This window comes from Hyposmocoma kahamanoa, unplaced genomic scaffold (assembly GCF_003589595.1).
Source record: "Hyposmocoma kahamanoa isolate Upper Pololo Valley unplaced genomic scaffold, ASM358959v1 64, whole genome shotgun sequence".
NCBI classification, from domain to species: Eukaryota; Metazoa; Arthropoda; class Insecta; order Lepidoptera; family Cosmopterigidae; genus Hyposmocoma; species Hyposmocoma kahamanoa.
Window position 1 is genome coordinate 5,852,262 of NW_020653852.1, and position 17,813 is coordinate 5,870,074.

The 17,813-nt window shown below is 36.4% G+C and overlaps 1 protein-coding gene across 1 annotated transcript in view; it reads left to right on the plus strand.

The window, feature by feature from the left end:
* The first annotated feature begins 5,771 nt into the window (after positions 1–5,771).
* LOC113230830 (atrial natriuretic peptide receptor 1-like) overlaps positions 5,772–17,813 on the plus strand; it is an 86,607-nt gene continuing 74,565 nt past the window's right edge. Inside the window, exons 1-3 of the mRNA XM_026464928.1 lie at positions 5,772–5,834; positions 6,105–6,267; positions 15,121–15,240. Coding sequence (XP_026320713.1) covers positions 5,772–5,834; positions 6,105–6,267; positions 15,121–15,240 — 346 coding nt within the window. The remainder of the gene's footprint in view (positions 5,835–6,104; positions 6,268–15,120; positions 15,241–17,813) is intronic.

Below are 17,813 nucleotides of genomic sequence, written 5' to 3' on the forward strand. Positions count from 1 at the left end.
AGGAGATTCTCATTTCGACTGCATATTTTTTTGTATGTTACGTGATTTGTGAACAGATTTTAACTGAAACTAGGGGACGAATCTGGTTTGGCGCACTTTCCGGTAATCCATTTCAATAAAACTTGGCAAATAGATGTAATTCCACGAACCTTTGAGGTCAGTTTTTTTTAGTACTCTGTACTGAGATTATGAATATCTAAAACATTTTTTTTTTCATCTAGGACGCGTGATAATAGTAATCAGAAGTTGATGAGTAATGTCATAGTTGTGAATATTCATAAGGCCTAATTTACCTTACGTATGACCAGCTTAGTTTACTTTGACTCTGGAACATGCCGAGGGGTTATTTTGATAACATACGGTCCTTAATAACTTCATAATATGGGTACAGCAAGTATATATACAACGCTACAATCCTTTGTTTTATATCGAAACTTCGAGAAGCTCCGAGTGTTTACGACAGTTGCCGATTACATTGTTAACCTATTATTGACATCATAATTTTCTCGTTCACCATTTCGCAAGTGCAATTAAAATAATAAAATAGACGATAAACTTAAGATAGTTTCCTCAAACAAATCTAACATGAAAGTCGAACTTCGCAGTTGGTTACTTACCTTATATTAAGATGAAACAGAAACCGTATTACGCAGAGGTGAATAATGAGATTTCGTCTGTCTGTCGAGTCTCTGTTAACTATTTAGAATGGTGAATGACACGATTGTCCATTGCCGTTGCAGTGTCACTTAGAGCTTTAAATCGCAAAGATCTGAGGGGCACTGCCACTGCGCCCGTCACCCTGTGACATAAGTTGACAAGTCCCATGTGCTTGTAATTTCACCAGTACCCTTACCCTTCTTACCCGGAACGCAGTAATGATCACATTACTGCTTGGCGGCAGAAACAGATAAGGTGGCAGTACTTTCCTGGACGAACTCGTTCACAAGAGATCTACTGATACTAAAATAATACGAACTACATGTGTTTTGGTGATAAAGTTCAGAATCTTTTGTACTTTCATTCATCAAAAGAAATTCATATTACCTAAATTCAATAACTATTATGGAAAAAGAAATTGGAAATATTAATGAACTAAATGAGTGAGGAATTTATATGTAATTGTCAAACAACAAACACTGTAAATCATATATTAAGAAATATTTTTTGAAAACTGAAGATATATAAGAAACTTTATACGTTTGTAAATTGCTTAGTTGTTTTTTTCTAATTATATGTATATGTAAGTGAGCAAGTGTTTGTACCTGTCTAGAAGTAATTGAGTTACTTTTTTAAGATTTTTGCTCTATTTATATTATATCTTTACTTAAATAAACTGAACTCCTTCGCCGCGGATGAAGTCGGAAGGGCTTTTGTGAGCGAAGCTTGTAATTAGTAAATAGAATTATTCCTGTATTTTGGTCACCTTTCCGTAAGATTGTTTATTTTAGACTAACTCACAACTGCTTTTGAACTAATATTTAAATGGCGGTTTTGCTTGTTTGTGTGAGTGACGTATCGTGATTACATATCGATGGCTTTCTAGAATAGTGACCTATCTCAAAAGTATCTAATTCACTAGGAAGGTGGTTTAAAAACCCTGAGACGTGTCTATCGCGCAAAATTGACTTATCTAATGGTAAGCTATACACCTGTCCATAACCGTTACAGTGCCACTCAGAGCTTTAAATTGCAAAGATAGACCATCTTCATATTTTTAAGTGATTATTTTAACCAATGACCAATTCACAATAAAATTTTGCATTTTCTGAACGAATCTCAGTAATAAGTCTAAAAGGAATTATTTTGGATTATTATTTATTTATTTATTACATTTAAAGCACTAAAAAAACAAATCATTTGAGTATAACATAAATTTTAAATTTTTACACGCAAAATAGACGCTTTGTCGTCGAGTTTCTGACACCAGCCCGTTGCACCAAGTACCAAGATAACATAAATTTAACTAAGTTTATCGGTATACTGCTCATTCGTCGTACAAATAAATTTCTATGTGTAGTGTGTGCGTTCGTACTGCTGGGTGTTGATATTCCTCTTAGTGTGCGTGAGAGTCGTTAATAAAGGGTGTCACTAAACCTTGATCTTTGTATGTACATCCCATCGCTGAACACCAGTCTATTCTAATCATCGAGTATGTAACCAGAAATAGAGACGAAATAAGGGCCATACTTTCCTGGTAACTCATCAGTGATACATCACTTATAAATATCAATTCTCGTTTCCACAGCAATTACAAATTAAAAAGCTGTTCTGTTCTGTTTTGAAAATAGTACAGCGCCAACAACTGACCTGTGTGCACGTCTCCGTATATTCCAAAAATATTCTGTATTTATTGTAATAAAGATAATATCTGTAACAATATCGTGCTGTTCCGTTCGGTGGTGTGAGGAAAAACAGCAAAACATCTGATTATAAAACAAACGGAATCAAATTTCATGGGTAATTAAATATTAAATATGTAATTTTGCCATTTACGTCCATATAGCAAAGCTCAAGTTAACTGGTCGATTTGAAGTGAAACAATTTGACGACACCCGTCAATTGTTTCGAACTCGGGCTAGCCAATCGGAGCGCAGTAGTCACAGTAATGATATGGCGGAATAGTTTTCAAACAAATTAAATGACATTTCGTCTCTATTCTGGTTATATACTCGATGATCCTAACAAATGGTCGTGAGCAGTACTTAATAAAAACATTTAAAGTAAGTACCTACGTATGGTGTTACTTAAAATGAGAAGGTTATAATTATTATACATTTCAATCACGTATTAATTTTTTATTTTTTCTAAAAAGTATTTTTTTTTTGTTTTGATGTTTTTACAATTTAACGATATTTTTATTTCTTTGGGAATTTCGTTTATTAGATATTTCTGTCTTATTTTCCATAAGACGGTATCATCAATTTATTATTATAGACATTTTGCATCTTTATTTCACCACCTTAGGTAGATTGTAAACTTTTATCAAAAAAGTGTTCGGCTATCAACATATATTTTAATTTTTCATGTATAGGGAGTACTTTGCAGTAGGATTGGGCCACTATCCTTTGAAAGCAGCTATGTAATACACACATATTATGTGTGTATTTAGTAAAATTTAGGTATTACAAAAATTTGATATTTACTTAGGTACGCATGCGAATCTTCAATAAACATACAAAACACAACAATATGAAACAAATTTTGTATATGTGAAATTTTATAACGCATAAAAAGTAACTGACCAATTTCGTTCGTAATCTTTAAGTCCCTCTCCTGAAAAGTTGTAATTTTGCAGATTCACAACGGGTGTGAATTTTTTATAGGAAGGGTAAGGGTGCTGCTGAAATCACAGGCACATGGGACTTGTCAATTTTTCTCAGGGTATCGGACGCAGTGGCAGTGCCCCTCAGATCTTTGTGATTTAAAGCTTTTAGTGGCACTGCAATTATTAGGGACAGACGTGTAGCTTACCACCAGGCACATGACTTGTTCGTTCTGTCACCGTACTTATTAAAAATAAAATATTATTATGGCTTTCATGTAATAAAAGCACGTTTGACGTATGAAATGTGGCTTATTATACCAAAGTAGGAATTGTAGGACATATTGTCGATATTATAAACTACTTTATATACTCGTATTGCGCTTCACTATTTGTAACGGCTAAGTACATGTGACTAATAGTTGCATGTAGTAATTATAAAGTCTGAGACGTACAAAGGCTGGCAATCCCGCTCTGCATATTTGTATAGCCATACAAAGGAGGGACCCAATTTAATCCATCTAATATAGCCTCAGTCCAAGAGTTTAGGCTTTCAGTGGCAAGTACTCGATGGTTATGTTTACAGAAGCCTGTGACCCTCTCTAACATGCTATATATATATATATATATATATATATATATATATATATATGTGTATATATATATATATATATATATATATATATATATGAAACTGTACATGTAGCCTAATCATGTGAGTTTGCCAACGCAACAACGAGAATAACGAGAGGCTTTAGGCCATAGTTCGCCATTTTGACCCAATGTAGGTTTGGGAGTTGACATGTTTTCCAAGGTTTCTTCGACATGCAGGTTTCATAGCCACAATTTTCATTACCGTTAAGAGCCGATATTACCTCAGTTTCAATCAAATTTTTCCCGTATTGAATTGGTTCTATTGCGCGGGCGAATGGTACACACTGGCAAGGACTATATTTATATATTTATATAGTAACTTATATATACTTGTAAACTGCCTCAGTGGCCGAACGGTTACCATGCCATATTCCCGGGCCGGGAGAAATAGTTGTATGGCCTACAATTATTTCTCTCGTGAGTTTGGGTGTAATTTGTGGTTGTCTATGTGTGTGTCCATGGCACCCGCGACACAGGGTTCCCTAGCGCTATGTTGAGTGTGTGCATTATTTAAAAAAAAATCTGAATTTATTTTTTTACGAACGAAATTAAAACCATTTGAAAAATATATATCGTATACTATACATGTTCTATTTAGGTCAGTTGATATAAAAAAAATTATTAGTAGATAAAATATCTATTGAATACAGGTTGTCATGTAAAATTTCTTGGTAAGTTTGTGTTTTTTTCTATCGTGAAAATTTTTAAGAATCGTGTTTTCACACTGTTTAGTGGTTAGAGTATATCCTCAATTTTACTCATTGACTTATAAATAAATGGACGACGGGTCTAGTACAAAAACCACGAAAAAAATGTCCCAAGTCAACCTATTCGAAATTTAAATTGTAATGTCATCGCAGTATCGCGCTGTCAGTAGAACAAATGAAGACTAAAGCGGAGTGTCGCGCTCTGTATACGATTTTAGCGCCTTACAAGTGCGGACACTTTTTAGCGCGGACCCGACGTCCATATAATTGTAAGTCAATGATTTTACTACATATTTTTTCCAAAGTGATCGATTCAACAATTTCACTGTTATGCGGAATCAAAGCCGTTTGGATAGCAATGGCATTACCCGTCATTGCCATATTTTGCTATTGCAGTACAAAAAACACACTCTAGGAAACAATGCTATATGTTCTTACTATTATAATACAAGTAGCCCAGTTTAGCCGCATTAGAAAACAGTGCCGTTTTGCAAAGCGGCTAGCCGTAACGTAATACGACGCTTTATACAATACGGCTACTGGCTATTGCATACTTGCCGTATGCAATAGCCAATAGCTGTGAGAGAAATGATGCTATTCAAATGATTGGACGATGCTACGATTTGCGAATATTACGATTATAATCGTTCAGTGCACAAAATATTAAGTTATTTTTCTCATTTTATATTTTGTGAATTGCATTCATATGTACTCATCATCATCAACCAATCTAAAGGTCCCATTGCTGGGCACGGGTCTCCTCTCAGGTGAAGGTGTAGGCCATAATACACCACGTTCGCCCAATGCGGGTTGGGAACTTCACACGTTTACCGAGAACTGTGAATCTTCTTCAACGTGCAGGTTTCCTCAAGATGTTTTCGTTCACCTAAAAGCTCATGGTAAATTCCAAATTAAATTTCGCATATAAATTCCAAAAAACTCAGAGGTGCGAGCCGTTAATGTACACGAGTTCATGTACATTAATGGCGAATCTGAATTCTATTTACTAGGCAACAACATTGAAATTCCTCTGAATATTACAACCGCGCGGTTGCCGCGCGGCCGCCGCGTATAACAAATTCAAGCTAGGATCGTTCACGTGTCCGGGACGCTCATTTAAGTTCAAACGTGTAAGAGCGTATTTTGCCATGACAGTTAGAAGCACGCGGTCGCCGCGGTCGATCTTCTTCATGTGCCATCTTCTAATGAAGGTTGGCGATCACGATGGCAATCTGTACTTTGGACACTGCAGCTTTGAATAATGATTGGGTGCTCCTATTGAACCACTGGCGCAAATTTCTGAACCAGGATATTCTCCTTCTCCTTACACGTCTCTTTCCTTGTATTTTGCCTTGGATTATTAATTGTAATAGGTCGTACTTTGGGTTTCTCATTATATGACCCAGATACTCCAGCTTCCTTATATATTTAATTTAAAAAAATAGGCTACCATGGTTTTATACTAACAATTTTTTTTTCAGCCGCAAACGTTGTTCAATGACAAAGGCAAGTACCCGACACTGACTCGCATGTCATACTGCCAGTGCCGGCTGCCGACGGTCTTCACCAGCGTGTTCGAGAGGTTCGGCTGGGCGCACGTGGCGCTGCTCCTGGATAAGTCCGATCTGTTCTCCCTTACCGTTGGTTAGTATTTCACTATCATATTTTTGCAGAAGTTGCTAAAATATTTGAATTTTTTTTACTGACATGACAATTTTGACTACTAAGTCGTTAAATCCATCTCCCACCGCCGCTGAATCCTTACTAAAAGAAAATAATGCAGTTAATATCATTAATTTAGGGCTCCGTCATGTGTTTCCAAACGATATTGTTAAAGCCTTTAAGTCTATAAACATAAAAATACTGCTGATCTTGATGGTCTTTCAGTCAGAGTAATTAGTTCTATAGTTGATTGTATTGCGCCTTAGTTAGCCTGTGTTTTTAATAAATGTGTTGATGATCGTGTCTTTCCTGACCTCATGAAGCAAAGTAAAGTTATTCCATTTTTCAAATCTGGTAGTATTTCAGACCCCACCAATTTCAGACCTATATCAATACTACCAACTCTCAGTAAAATATTTGAAAAAAATATTCTAAATCAGATTTGTGCACATTTTTATAGTAATAAGTTAATGTCTCCTAAACAATTTGGTTTCACTCAGGGTCGCTCTACAACCGATGCTGGTGTCGAGTTGATGAATATATATTTGATGCATGGAAAGTCTCACCTGATGCTATGGTGTATTCTGTGACTTTTCCAAGGCGTTTGATTATGTGCACCATGATACACTGGTCAGGAAACTTCACCATTATGGTGTGGCGGGACGTGATTTCGATCTTCTTAAATCGTTTATTTCTTTTATCGTGTAATCGTATTTGCGTGGTAGGGTACAGAGGGTGGATGTTAACGGTACGAGATCATCAGGGTCTGCAATTAGCATGGGTGTCCCTCAAGGTTGAATTCTATTCCCATTTTTGTTTTTATTTTATATTAATGACTTACCTAACCTCATGGAGGGTATAAAATATGAAATAGTATTGTTTGCTGATGATACTTCCTTATTATTTAAAGTTAAAAGGCACCAATGTTCCTACGACGATGTGAACAATGCTATATCTAAAGTAGTTGATTGGTTTGCTGTTAATAACCTACTCCTTAATGAGAAGAAAACAAATTGTGAAATTTACATTACCCAATGAGACTGTTACAAACATTGTAGTTAGAAACGAAAAATTGAATCTTGTGGATAAAGTTGTATTTCTAGGTATAACGTTAGATGCTAAATTGCAATGGGGTCTCCATACAAATAAGTTATCAAAACGGCTCGGCTCTGTAGTGTACGCGATTAAAAAAATACGGAAACTTTCAGACGTCGAAATGTAGCGGACATTGGTTTACTGCAGCTACTTTCACAGTCTTATGACATACGGCATTTTGCTTTGGGGTAATGCCGCCGATGTGAATAGAATCTTGTCTTGCAGAAACGTGCGGTTAGGGCAATTTACAATCTGGGCCCCAAAGTATCTTTGAGAGATAAGTTTAATTTGAATTTGACGACTTCGGTGGTAGAACAGTTTATACTGTGGGCACTGGATGAGGAGGTCCCGGGTTTGATTTCCAGTAGGACCATATTGGGAATGGATTTTTTTCTAAATATATTATGTTACATTGATTTAATTAAATATTTTTATTTAATCTAATAATTATAAGAAACGTAATTTCACATAGCATTATTCAAAACAGTTATGCAGTTATGCATACCAATAAAATTGTTAAATGTTGAAGTCGAGTAGAAATTAGTTCTATGAATGAAATAGTTAATCTTGTTTGATATTTTTAGTGGAATGTATTTTAATTTTGTATTAATAATAATGGAAATTAAGAGTCTAGATACAACCTCAAATGGTTAAATAAATCACTTGGGGAAAATATATAATAAAATTAAGGATATGCACTAATGACTATACGATGTGGAAACACAATTCCTAAAAATTTTCACGATAGAAAAAAAAACAAATTTACTTTAAAATTTTACAAGAAAATTACTGCATTCAATAGGTACTTTACATACACCAATGTTTTTTTTTATATCAACTGAACTAAGTAAAACACGTATGGTATACGCTTTAATTTCGTATGTAAAAAAATAAATTCAGAAATAAAGCCAGACTCAAGCAAAGTTAACCGCATTAGTATGGGAAAACTTTGAATTTGAGCTGAGGTAATAGGTATCGATTCTTAATAACTATTTGCTTTCACATACACACACATATTACTTATAACTGTTTATTAATAAGTGTGTGTAGTCTTGTGAAAGAGTTCGTCCAGAGAAATACTGACACAAGTCAAGCACTAATGTGAGAATTATTACTGCACTCTGGTTTTGAAGGGTATAATGGCGCTGGGTATTGTGGCTTTGCCCCTTAGATCTTTACTATTTAGAGTCTATTGTATATTGGTGTACGTAAAATACAGATATTATTGTGGCAAATCGTTCCTTGATGTCGTGTATTGGTGGATAATTGGTAACGAACTACGTGAAAATAGAGTGTGAGTTGCGTGTTTAAATAAAATTGCGGCGCATGGCTAAAGTAGATCGCCGCGTGCGCAGAGTTATGCCGAAGAATCTATGAAACCATATAGTAGTATGTATTACATTAATGATAATAGGGGTTAAAGTATGAAATTGCCGATTTGTACTGAAAATCTAAATTGTTTATTTTTTAAATTTTTAACAAATTTATTTAATCAAAATAGTTGCCATTATTATCTATACATTGCTGCCATCTAATAGGAAGGTTATTAATGCCTTTGCTATAGAACTCCGACGATCTAGACTGCACAAACTGTGTGAAAGCATTTTGTACTGCCTCCTGGGAAGAAAACTTCTTGTCACGTAGATTTATAGTAGAAGATTGTCCAAATCACGAAAAAAATGGTAGTCCGTTGGAGCAAGGTCTGGTGAATACGGAGGATGACGAATGGTTTCTAACTGCAGTTCCTGAAGGGTCAAAATGGTTTCTCGTGCTGTGTGAGGTCTCGCGTTGTCGTGGAGCAATAATGGTGAAGATCGATTCATGAGTCGGGGCTGTTTTACTGCTAGTTTTGTCAACATGGTTCGGAGTTCGGCACAATAGACATCTGCCGTTATTGCTTGACCAGATCGGAGAAAACTATAGTGAATAACACCAAGCTGAGACCACCAAACAGTTACCATTACCTTTTTATTGGTAAGTTTTGCTTTAGGACACTGTTGTGGCATTTGACCTGGGGTCAGTCATTGCATTTTTCTTTTCCGGTTATCATAAAGAATCCACTTTTCATCACATGTTACAATTCGATCCAATATTCCTTCATTTCTGTACCGGTTCAACAAGGCAACACAAGTTTCAACACGCGTTTCTTTCTGCAGATCAGTCAAATCATGAGGCACCCATTTTTCGTATTTTTTTATTTTATTGATTTGACGCAAGTGAGTCAATATTGTGGGTAAGGTAACGTTAAACCATGCCGCTAATTCCTGGGTAGTTTGACTAGGATCGGCTTCCACTATCTCTCTTAATTCATCGTTATTCACCTGTGTGGGCGGTCTTCCTCGTGGCTCGTTCTTTAAGTCGAAATTTCCATCACGAAAGCGTTTAAACCAAAATCGCACGGTGCGTTCATTAGTAGACCCCTCTCCAAACGCAGCATTGATATTGCGGGCTGTTTCTGCCGCGTTAGTTCCGCGTCGGAACTCGTATTCAAAAATCACTCGAATTTTCGCAGTATCCATCTTTCTTGTCTAAATTGAATAACAAAAACAATTGAAAGTCGATATTCAAATGTTTCAAATTTAAAAAAAAAAAATCACAGAAACCATTTGAAAAAAGTTTCATTCGAAAACCTCAAACCATGAAGATTCTATGAAAATTCAAAGAACCTATTGCAATAAAACGGCAATTTCATACTTTAACCCCTAATATGATAATAAATATTGTACGATATTAAATAATTAATTAATTACTTAATTAATTAATTGTTATATATTTCATTTTAGCAACTATTCTGTTAGCAATATATTTGGGTAATTATGAAATACATGAATTAAGAATTAGTTACATAATTGGCATAAAGTGTTGTCGGGGGCTAAACTGTCACGGAGGATGACTGAAACCCGTAATACAGATTTTTTCTAGTATGGGAAGTCAGTGGGCAATTAGTTTAGAAATTAATTTACAATCTTGTCTTATTGACCTTGTTTAGTTTTAGTTAGCTATTTTATTATTAGGGTTTGCTCAATAAACTATATGTATGAAGTTCATTCTGCAATTAAATATATAATATTAAAAATATTCGCATTACATTCTGCGCCTATGTAAACCGAGCCTAAGGATGTTAAAATTCGACTCGAAATTCGAAATACTCATCAAAGTAATAAAATATTTTTCAAATATGAACTCTACTTACATAAGCAAATATTTTGTTATATTAATTTCGCTGCGTGTATGAGTATTAATACATGTAATATTACTTTTTTAGTGAAGGCGAGAATCAATATACCATACTGGTCTGGCATGCAGAGGTTCGCTTCTCGGGCCGGGAGAAATATTTGTATGGCCTACATTTATTTCTCTCGTGAGTTTGGGCGTAATTTTTGGTTATAAATATTTAGTGCGGGACTGTGAGTGTGTGCGTCATTTATTTATATAAAAAATGTAATTTATGTTGTTGTTTCCACGTAATAACTGTTTTGAATTTCGAGTAAATAAATATAACTCGTAAATATTGGCCGTTGTATCGTATAAGGTGCAAGAGAGCGCGCGGTGAAAACTTTCTCACTTAAAACTTTAAACTCCCATGTCATTCTCAGTTTATAAAAAATAAAAAAATCCATATACATTAGTTTAGTTGGTATAGCGGCTGGCACGGTATGCTAGAAGACGTCGGTTGGAATCCGGCCGGATCGAAGGAATTTTTCTTAGTGTTCGATCTTTGTATTAATAATTATAACAAACTAGTGGAGTAATTTCACATAAAAAGTAATTGAATATCAATTCAATAAAAACATAAAATTCCCTATATTCCATAAGTAATATAACAAACAAATACATATAAGCCTGTTTAATATATAATTGGAATTAGTACTTATACTGTTATATTTTTTTTATAATACCAAGTGACCGGACGAACAAGTCGTGCGTCTGGTGGTAAGCGACACACCTATCCATAACAGTTGCAGTGCCGCTTAGAGCTTTTAATCGCAAAGATCTTAGGTGTACTGCCACTGTGCCCGTCACCCTGAGACATAAGTCTGTATTTGTCCTGTAATCACTCTTTCACAAGGAGTTCTCGGACCTCACATATGTTTATTTTAAAGTTTAAACAGTTAAAAGTTAAGGACAGGTTTGAAGCGTGCGTGTCATCTCTAATGGAGACCCTCATCAAACGAAAACTGAAACAAAATATGTTAAAGGCAATCCTTAACTTTTCACTGATCCGTTTTCCGATTTAATCTGGGGGACACACTCGCCGCTACTGAAAAATAAAAAATTTAACGTCCAATATCTCGCACCCTTGTTGTAATAAGGCCACATCTGCAAAAATAAACAACTTTTCAGGAGAGAGGTTTAAAGTATTCTACGAACAAAATTAGTCGATAACTTTTTATACTTAAGGCCCATTTAGATGGAGAGAGTTTATCGTCTCGAAGATACGATTATCGAAAGAATATAAAAAACTTTCCTCGTCTAAACATTCGCGATTATCGACCGTCCACGTGAGCGATAATCGCCTCGCCTGAAAGGTATATATAAGGTAGGTATGTATATATAAGATATTGAACGTCTCTGTGTAAACAGAACTCGAAAGCAAAAATCGTATTTCGAGTTTCTGTGCAAGCCGTTTCTACCACGAGTGCAATGCGCGAGGGTGTTTTGATTATTCATTTATTAACTTAATATTATCAGCAGTTCCAAATTTGAATGATTTTTGCGTCATTTCGATATATCCATAGTCAATACCGCAGTAATCACTGAACTCAAATGGCGATTTTCGCACTCAAAACGGTTCGAACCGATTTGTACGATAATCGTATGAACTTGAAAAAATGTCATACGAGATCTTGTTTAGACATGTCGAAAACTCGTAAGCAAGAATCTCCTTACTACATATTTCTCTGTGTAAACAGTCGAGGAGGCGATTAAGTTGCTTGCGAATCTCGTATGACATAATCGTAGGCGAGATTTTAGTTCTTGCCTGAATGTAAACATTATGATACGATAATCTTATGGCGATTATTGCTTAAGGCCCATTTAGATGGGGAGAGTTTCTCGCACGCTTCGAGACGAAAACTCGTAGGCGATTATCGTAAGCAATAATCGCCATAAGATTATCACGCTATATTCGACCACAGAGGCACTCACTCACTCACCGTTATTTGAAATTCTTTTTTCGCTCTCCTTCCATTAATTCTTGTCTTAGAAAAGCAGTGATAATCAAAACACCCTCGCGCACCGCACTCGTGGTAGAAACGGCTGGCACAGAAACTCGAAATACGATTTTTGCTTTCGAGTTCTGTTTACACGGAGACGTTCAATATTGAAAGGCGAGGAGATTATCGCACACGTGGACGGTCGATAATCGCGAATGTTTAGACGAGGAAAGTTTTTTTATATTCTTTCGATAATCGCATCTTCGAGACGAGAAACTCTCTCCATCTAAATGGGCCTTTACGATAATAGCGTACGAGTTTTCGTCACGAAGCGTGCGAGAAACTCTCTCCATCTAAATGGGCCTTTATTATTGTAGGGTATATATTTATTGTAGGGGAGTTATAAATATAAATATTCGACAACATAACATATGTTGCTCTGATTCCTAAGTAAGTAGCTATAGCATTTGTGTTATGAAAATCGGAAACAATGACGATACCACAAACACCCAGACCCGAGACGATATAGAAAAGTTTGAAAAGTTTTCTTCATTGACCTGGCCGGGGATCGAAGCCGGGACCTCAGAGATGGCGACACCATGAAAACTGTTGCCTAAGCCACTCAACCACCGAGGTCGTCAAAATTTCAGATATACTTAATTTGTTTCATATTGTTCGTGTTATTTTTACGATCTTTTGTTTTATTTTTGTATATTTTATAATATTTTTCTTCTTCAATTAATTCTGTATTAATTAAATACTACAAAGTTGTGTATACATAGGGCGCACTATAAGTTTCCGGAACTGGCCACTTACATAAACAATATTTAAAAAGTAATTGCAACATTTGAAAATGGAACTCTTTGGCTGTAGAATGCAGTTTGTTTCAACTGACTGTCACTGGTTTTTACAATGTGGCATCATTTTAGAAATTGGTTGTCTACATCACCGTGGATTTAACTCGTGGAAATTTTCGTAGTGTGATTTTTTACGACTTTAAGTGTAATGTAACAGTTCAGCGGAGCTTCGCTCGGCTTCAAACTGCATTTGGCGATGAAGCACCATACAAGACGACTATTTATAGCTGGGTTGCAGAATTCAAACGCGATCGTGTGAATCTCAGTGACGAATTTCGTGATGGTCGCCCGTCCACTGCTGTAAACAATAAAAACATCAATGCTGCGCGCCGTGTGATCAAAACAGACAGGCATGTGACATACCATTCATGAGATTCGGGCATCTTTAGGCATAGGCAAGATTCAAATACAATCAATACTACACAAACATTTGGGTGTGAAAAAGCTGTGCTCTCGGTGGATCCCACACAATTTGACTGAGGCTCAAAAAACGGCTCGCGTCACTTGGTGCAATGCCATGCTTACCAGATTCAGCGAAGTCAAATTTGGTGTGGAACATAGTAACAGGTGACGAAACATGGATTTATAGTTACGATCCCAAAACAAAGCAGCAATCGAGCGTATGGGTCTTTCGAGATGAGCCGAAACCAACCAAAGTGGCGCGCGTGCAAAGTGCCTCTAAGCGGATGATTGGTTCTTTTTTTAACAAAACTGGACACGTGGCTACTGTTGCTTTGGAGAATCGTTATACCGTGAATAGTGATTGGTACACGACCATTTGTTTGTCGGAAATTATTGACAAAGACCGTAAAAATAACCGTAAACCCGTCATCATCTTGCACCACGATAATGCCAGTCCTCACACAACCAGACAGATGAGCAGACACATGAACTTTTGAATGTGAACAACGTTGACCTTATGAACCATCCCGCGTACAGCCCCGACCTGACACGTGTGACTTTTATTTATTTCCAAAAATTAAGAACCAGTTACACGGTCAACGGTTTTCATCACCTGAAGAGTCTGTCGAAGAGTATGAAAAATATGTTTCAGAGATTGTCACGGAGGAGTGGCATAAATGTTTTCAAAATTGGTTCATTCGTATGAAAAAGTACACTAACGCTAACGGAGAATATTTTGAGAAAGAATAAATTCGTTTCTGACCATTTATAGCATTTTTTTCTTATTAATTCCGGAAACTTATAGTGCGCCCCACGTTCCAGGAACTAGGCATTATGTATAAGTAACATTATTCATCTTACCATAACTTTTTTGTATAAAACTATATTTATGCTGTTGGTATACCTTTATAAATTAATAAATAGTAGCAGTGGAGCTCGTTGTGAAAGAGTTCATCCAGGGAAGTACTGCCACCTTACCTATTTCTGCCGCCAAGCAGTAATATCAGCATTACTGTGTTCCGGTTTTGAAGTGTTAGGGTACTGGTGAAATTACAGGCACATGGGACTTGTTAACTTATGTCTCAGGGTGACAAGCGCAGTGGCAGTGCCCCTCAGATCTTTGCAATTTAAAGCTCTGAGTGATATTGCAGTTGTTATGGACAGGCGCGTAGCTTACCATCAGGCGCACGACATGCTCGTTCCGTCACTTCATTTAAAAAAAGCTTGACTTTCGTGTGTTAAAAGCACTTTTGACGTATGATCACATGTGGTTCTGCTATGTAAGAGTACGATTTTTAATCACACATATTCAACCTTGTCCACAGGTAAAAGTCTAGAATGGGGCCTGCGAAAGAAAGGTTTTCTAAAGGCAGTAAGGGAGCTCGACGGCAACGAGAGAGAATCCTGCGAGGCCTTGCTTCAAGACGTCAGCATGTATGCTAGAGGTATGACATAAAGTTACAACTACATACAAATAAATTTTATAGTAGTAGAGCTTTTATCTATTTCAAAGCTGAAGTGGCTTACGATTTGCCAGCGTCGTGATTTGAGAATACTTTCCACTCTTTACTCTATTATTAATGATAAATTTGCACCTGGATGTTTGAAATTTAACTTCAATATTTGGGTGTATCGCATAACCGCAATCTTCGCTCAGACAGCAAATTGGCTCTTTTAATTCCTTTTCACCGTACTGGTTTTCTTTCTAACTCATTTACTCTTCAGGCAATACGACTCTGAAACGTTCTGCCGTCCCATATTCAAAAAGCGCCGAATAAACTAGCTTTCAAGCAATTAGTCCGCGATTTCATATTGGAGTCTCAATCTACATCCACAGTCACACGACTTGTTCGTTATGTCGCTTGCTATTATAAAAAAACGCAGTTTGTTAGTAGATAGTGGTGAAATTACAATGGGATTTGTCGACTTATGTCTCAGGGTGACGGGTGCAGTGACAGTGCCACTCCGGTCTTTGCGTTTTAAAGATCTGCGTGGCACTGTAACTGTTATGGACAGGCGAGTCGCTTAGCAACAGGCACACGACTTGTTCGTCCCGTCACTTGGTATGATAAAAAGAAATTACACTTTAACCAAGCGTGCATTTATTCGTTTTGAACAACTGGTGTTATCGATGCAACGAGCACTTAAATTACGTCAAATATATTCCCCAGTGTTGAACCGTTCATAATTATAACTCGATTGCCACCGGCTTGACTAAAATTTGCCAAAAATTATTTACACTTTTATTAAGACTGTGCAGTCTAGAGTAGAGAGCGCACATACCTAACCACTTAATCAACTTATACAATTTATAATTCAAAATTTTATAATGTTCTAGAATTAACGCGTAACCTGTCCTTGATAATAAAATAAAACTAGTTAATATAAAAACTGTAATAAACAAATTATTATAGTTTTTAAACTAATATACTAGTTTAGTCTTATGCGTAGAACAACTTAACCAGTGAAATGAAGTGTATTGGTATCTTGAGTGCGATTAAGTGTTGTGTTTGTCGTCAACATCGATATCTTTTTTAATTTATTTTATTTATTTTATTATTTATTTTTTTTAGTTCAGGCGACATGACCCATATACATAGGTAATACGAAAGGAAAAATTTGTTTTGTTTAAGTTTAAGTGGGTGTTCTTTTTCCTTCTGCTTTACTGCCGATAACATTTACGAGTTGCCACTGATAAGCAGTCTATACTAAAATAAAAATAAAAAATATTTTATTTGTCGAGCCATACAATTAAAAAACATTATTATTATTAATTTTAATAACAAAACAAGCATGTCAAATTGGACCATGGCTCAGCTACGGAGAATTCGTAAATTTGATAGAAGTTAGAATAAAGTGATTGGGAGCATAATTCAGAAGTGCTTTTATCACGCGATAGTTATAAAAATAATACCATTATTATTGTTAAGGTGGCTCCATTCAGGTCTTGCCTATGAAGGCCCTTTTTGCGACCATTTTTTTTTAATATATCAAGTGACGGGACAAAAAAGTCATGCGCCAGGTGGTAAGCTACACGCCGTTCCATCACAGTTGTAGTATCACTCAGAGCTTTATATCGCAAAGATCTAAGGGGCGTGTCACTGCGCCCGTCACCCGGAGGCATAAGTAGACAAATACTATGTGCCTGTAATTTCACCAGCACCCTTACCCTTCGAAATCGGAACGCAATAATGTTTACATTACTGCTTGGCAGAAATAGGTAAGGTGGCAGTACTTCCCTGCACTAACTCTTATTACTTAACTAGTAATAAAAACAACACGACACAGAGGCTATTGAGTAAAATTGTTTGAGGGAAATCAAGCTCCAAGTAAATTAAGATTGTATTTAAGAAAAACTAACTACTTAGAAAAACAGAACCAAGAAACAGAACAAAGAAGCAAATTAAAGACAAAAACACATTGACATGAAGCATTAGAAAATGTAGAAAAGTATTTTTTATTTGCCCGGTCCCGTAGCGGTCTATAATAAAAAATAAAAGAAACCTAAAGCAGAGTTTGAACGATGCCATACGATGCGTTGTGAGAAATTAGAACTACATGACACATAATGTATTGAAACTGCGGCGACAGCACGCGTGCGCTACGGACAAGAGGATAGGAGACGAAGCAGGAAGGGGTACTGCGGTGCGTAAGAAAACGGCGTTTCGTTGCGACATCGCATTCCATATTGATTTACCGCTCCCCACAATACCCCAATTTATGAAACAGGCATCGAAAGCATACTTCGACTCAGCAGAGTCGAAGTATGCTTTTAAGTCGTGGGGAGCACCCCATCACCACATACCCCTCTTGGTAGCTGCTTCTAACTACATCCCCCTCAGGGAGAACCTCCATCGTAGGACCGTCGGCCAAGGGAAGTCCTCAACGACCGGTTCTTGCTACTTTAAAGACCAACCAAATCGCTAATTAGTCATACTCACAGTACAATAAATACAGTAGAAGTGTTTAGTTAGGTCTGACGCCTGACCACAGTAGGTCTGACGCCTGACCACAGTAG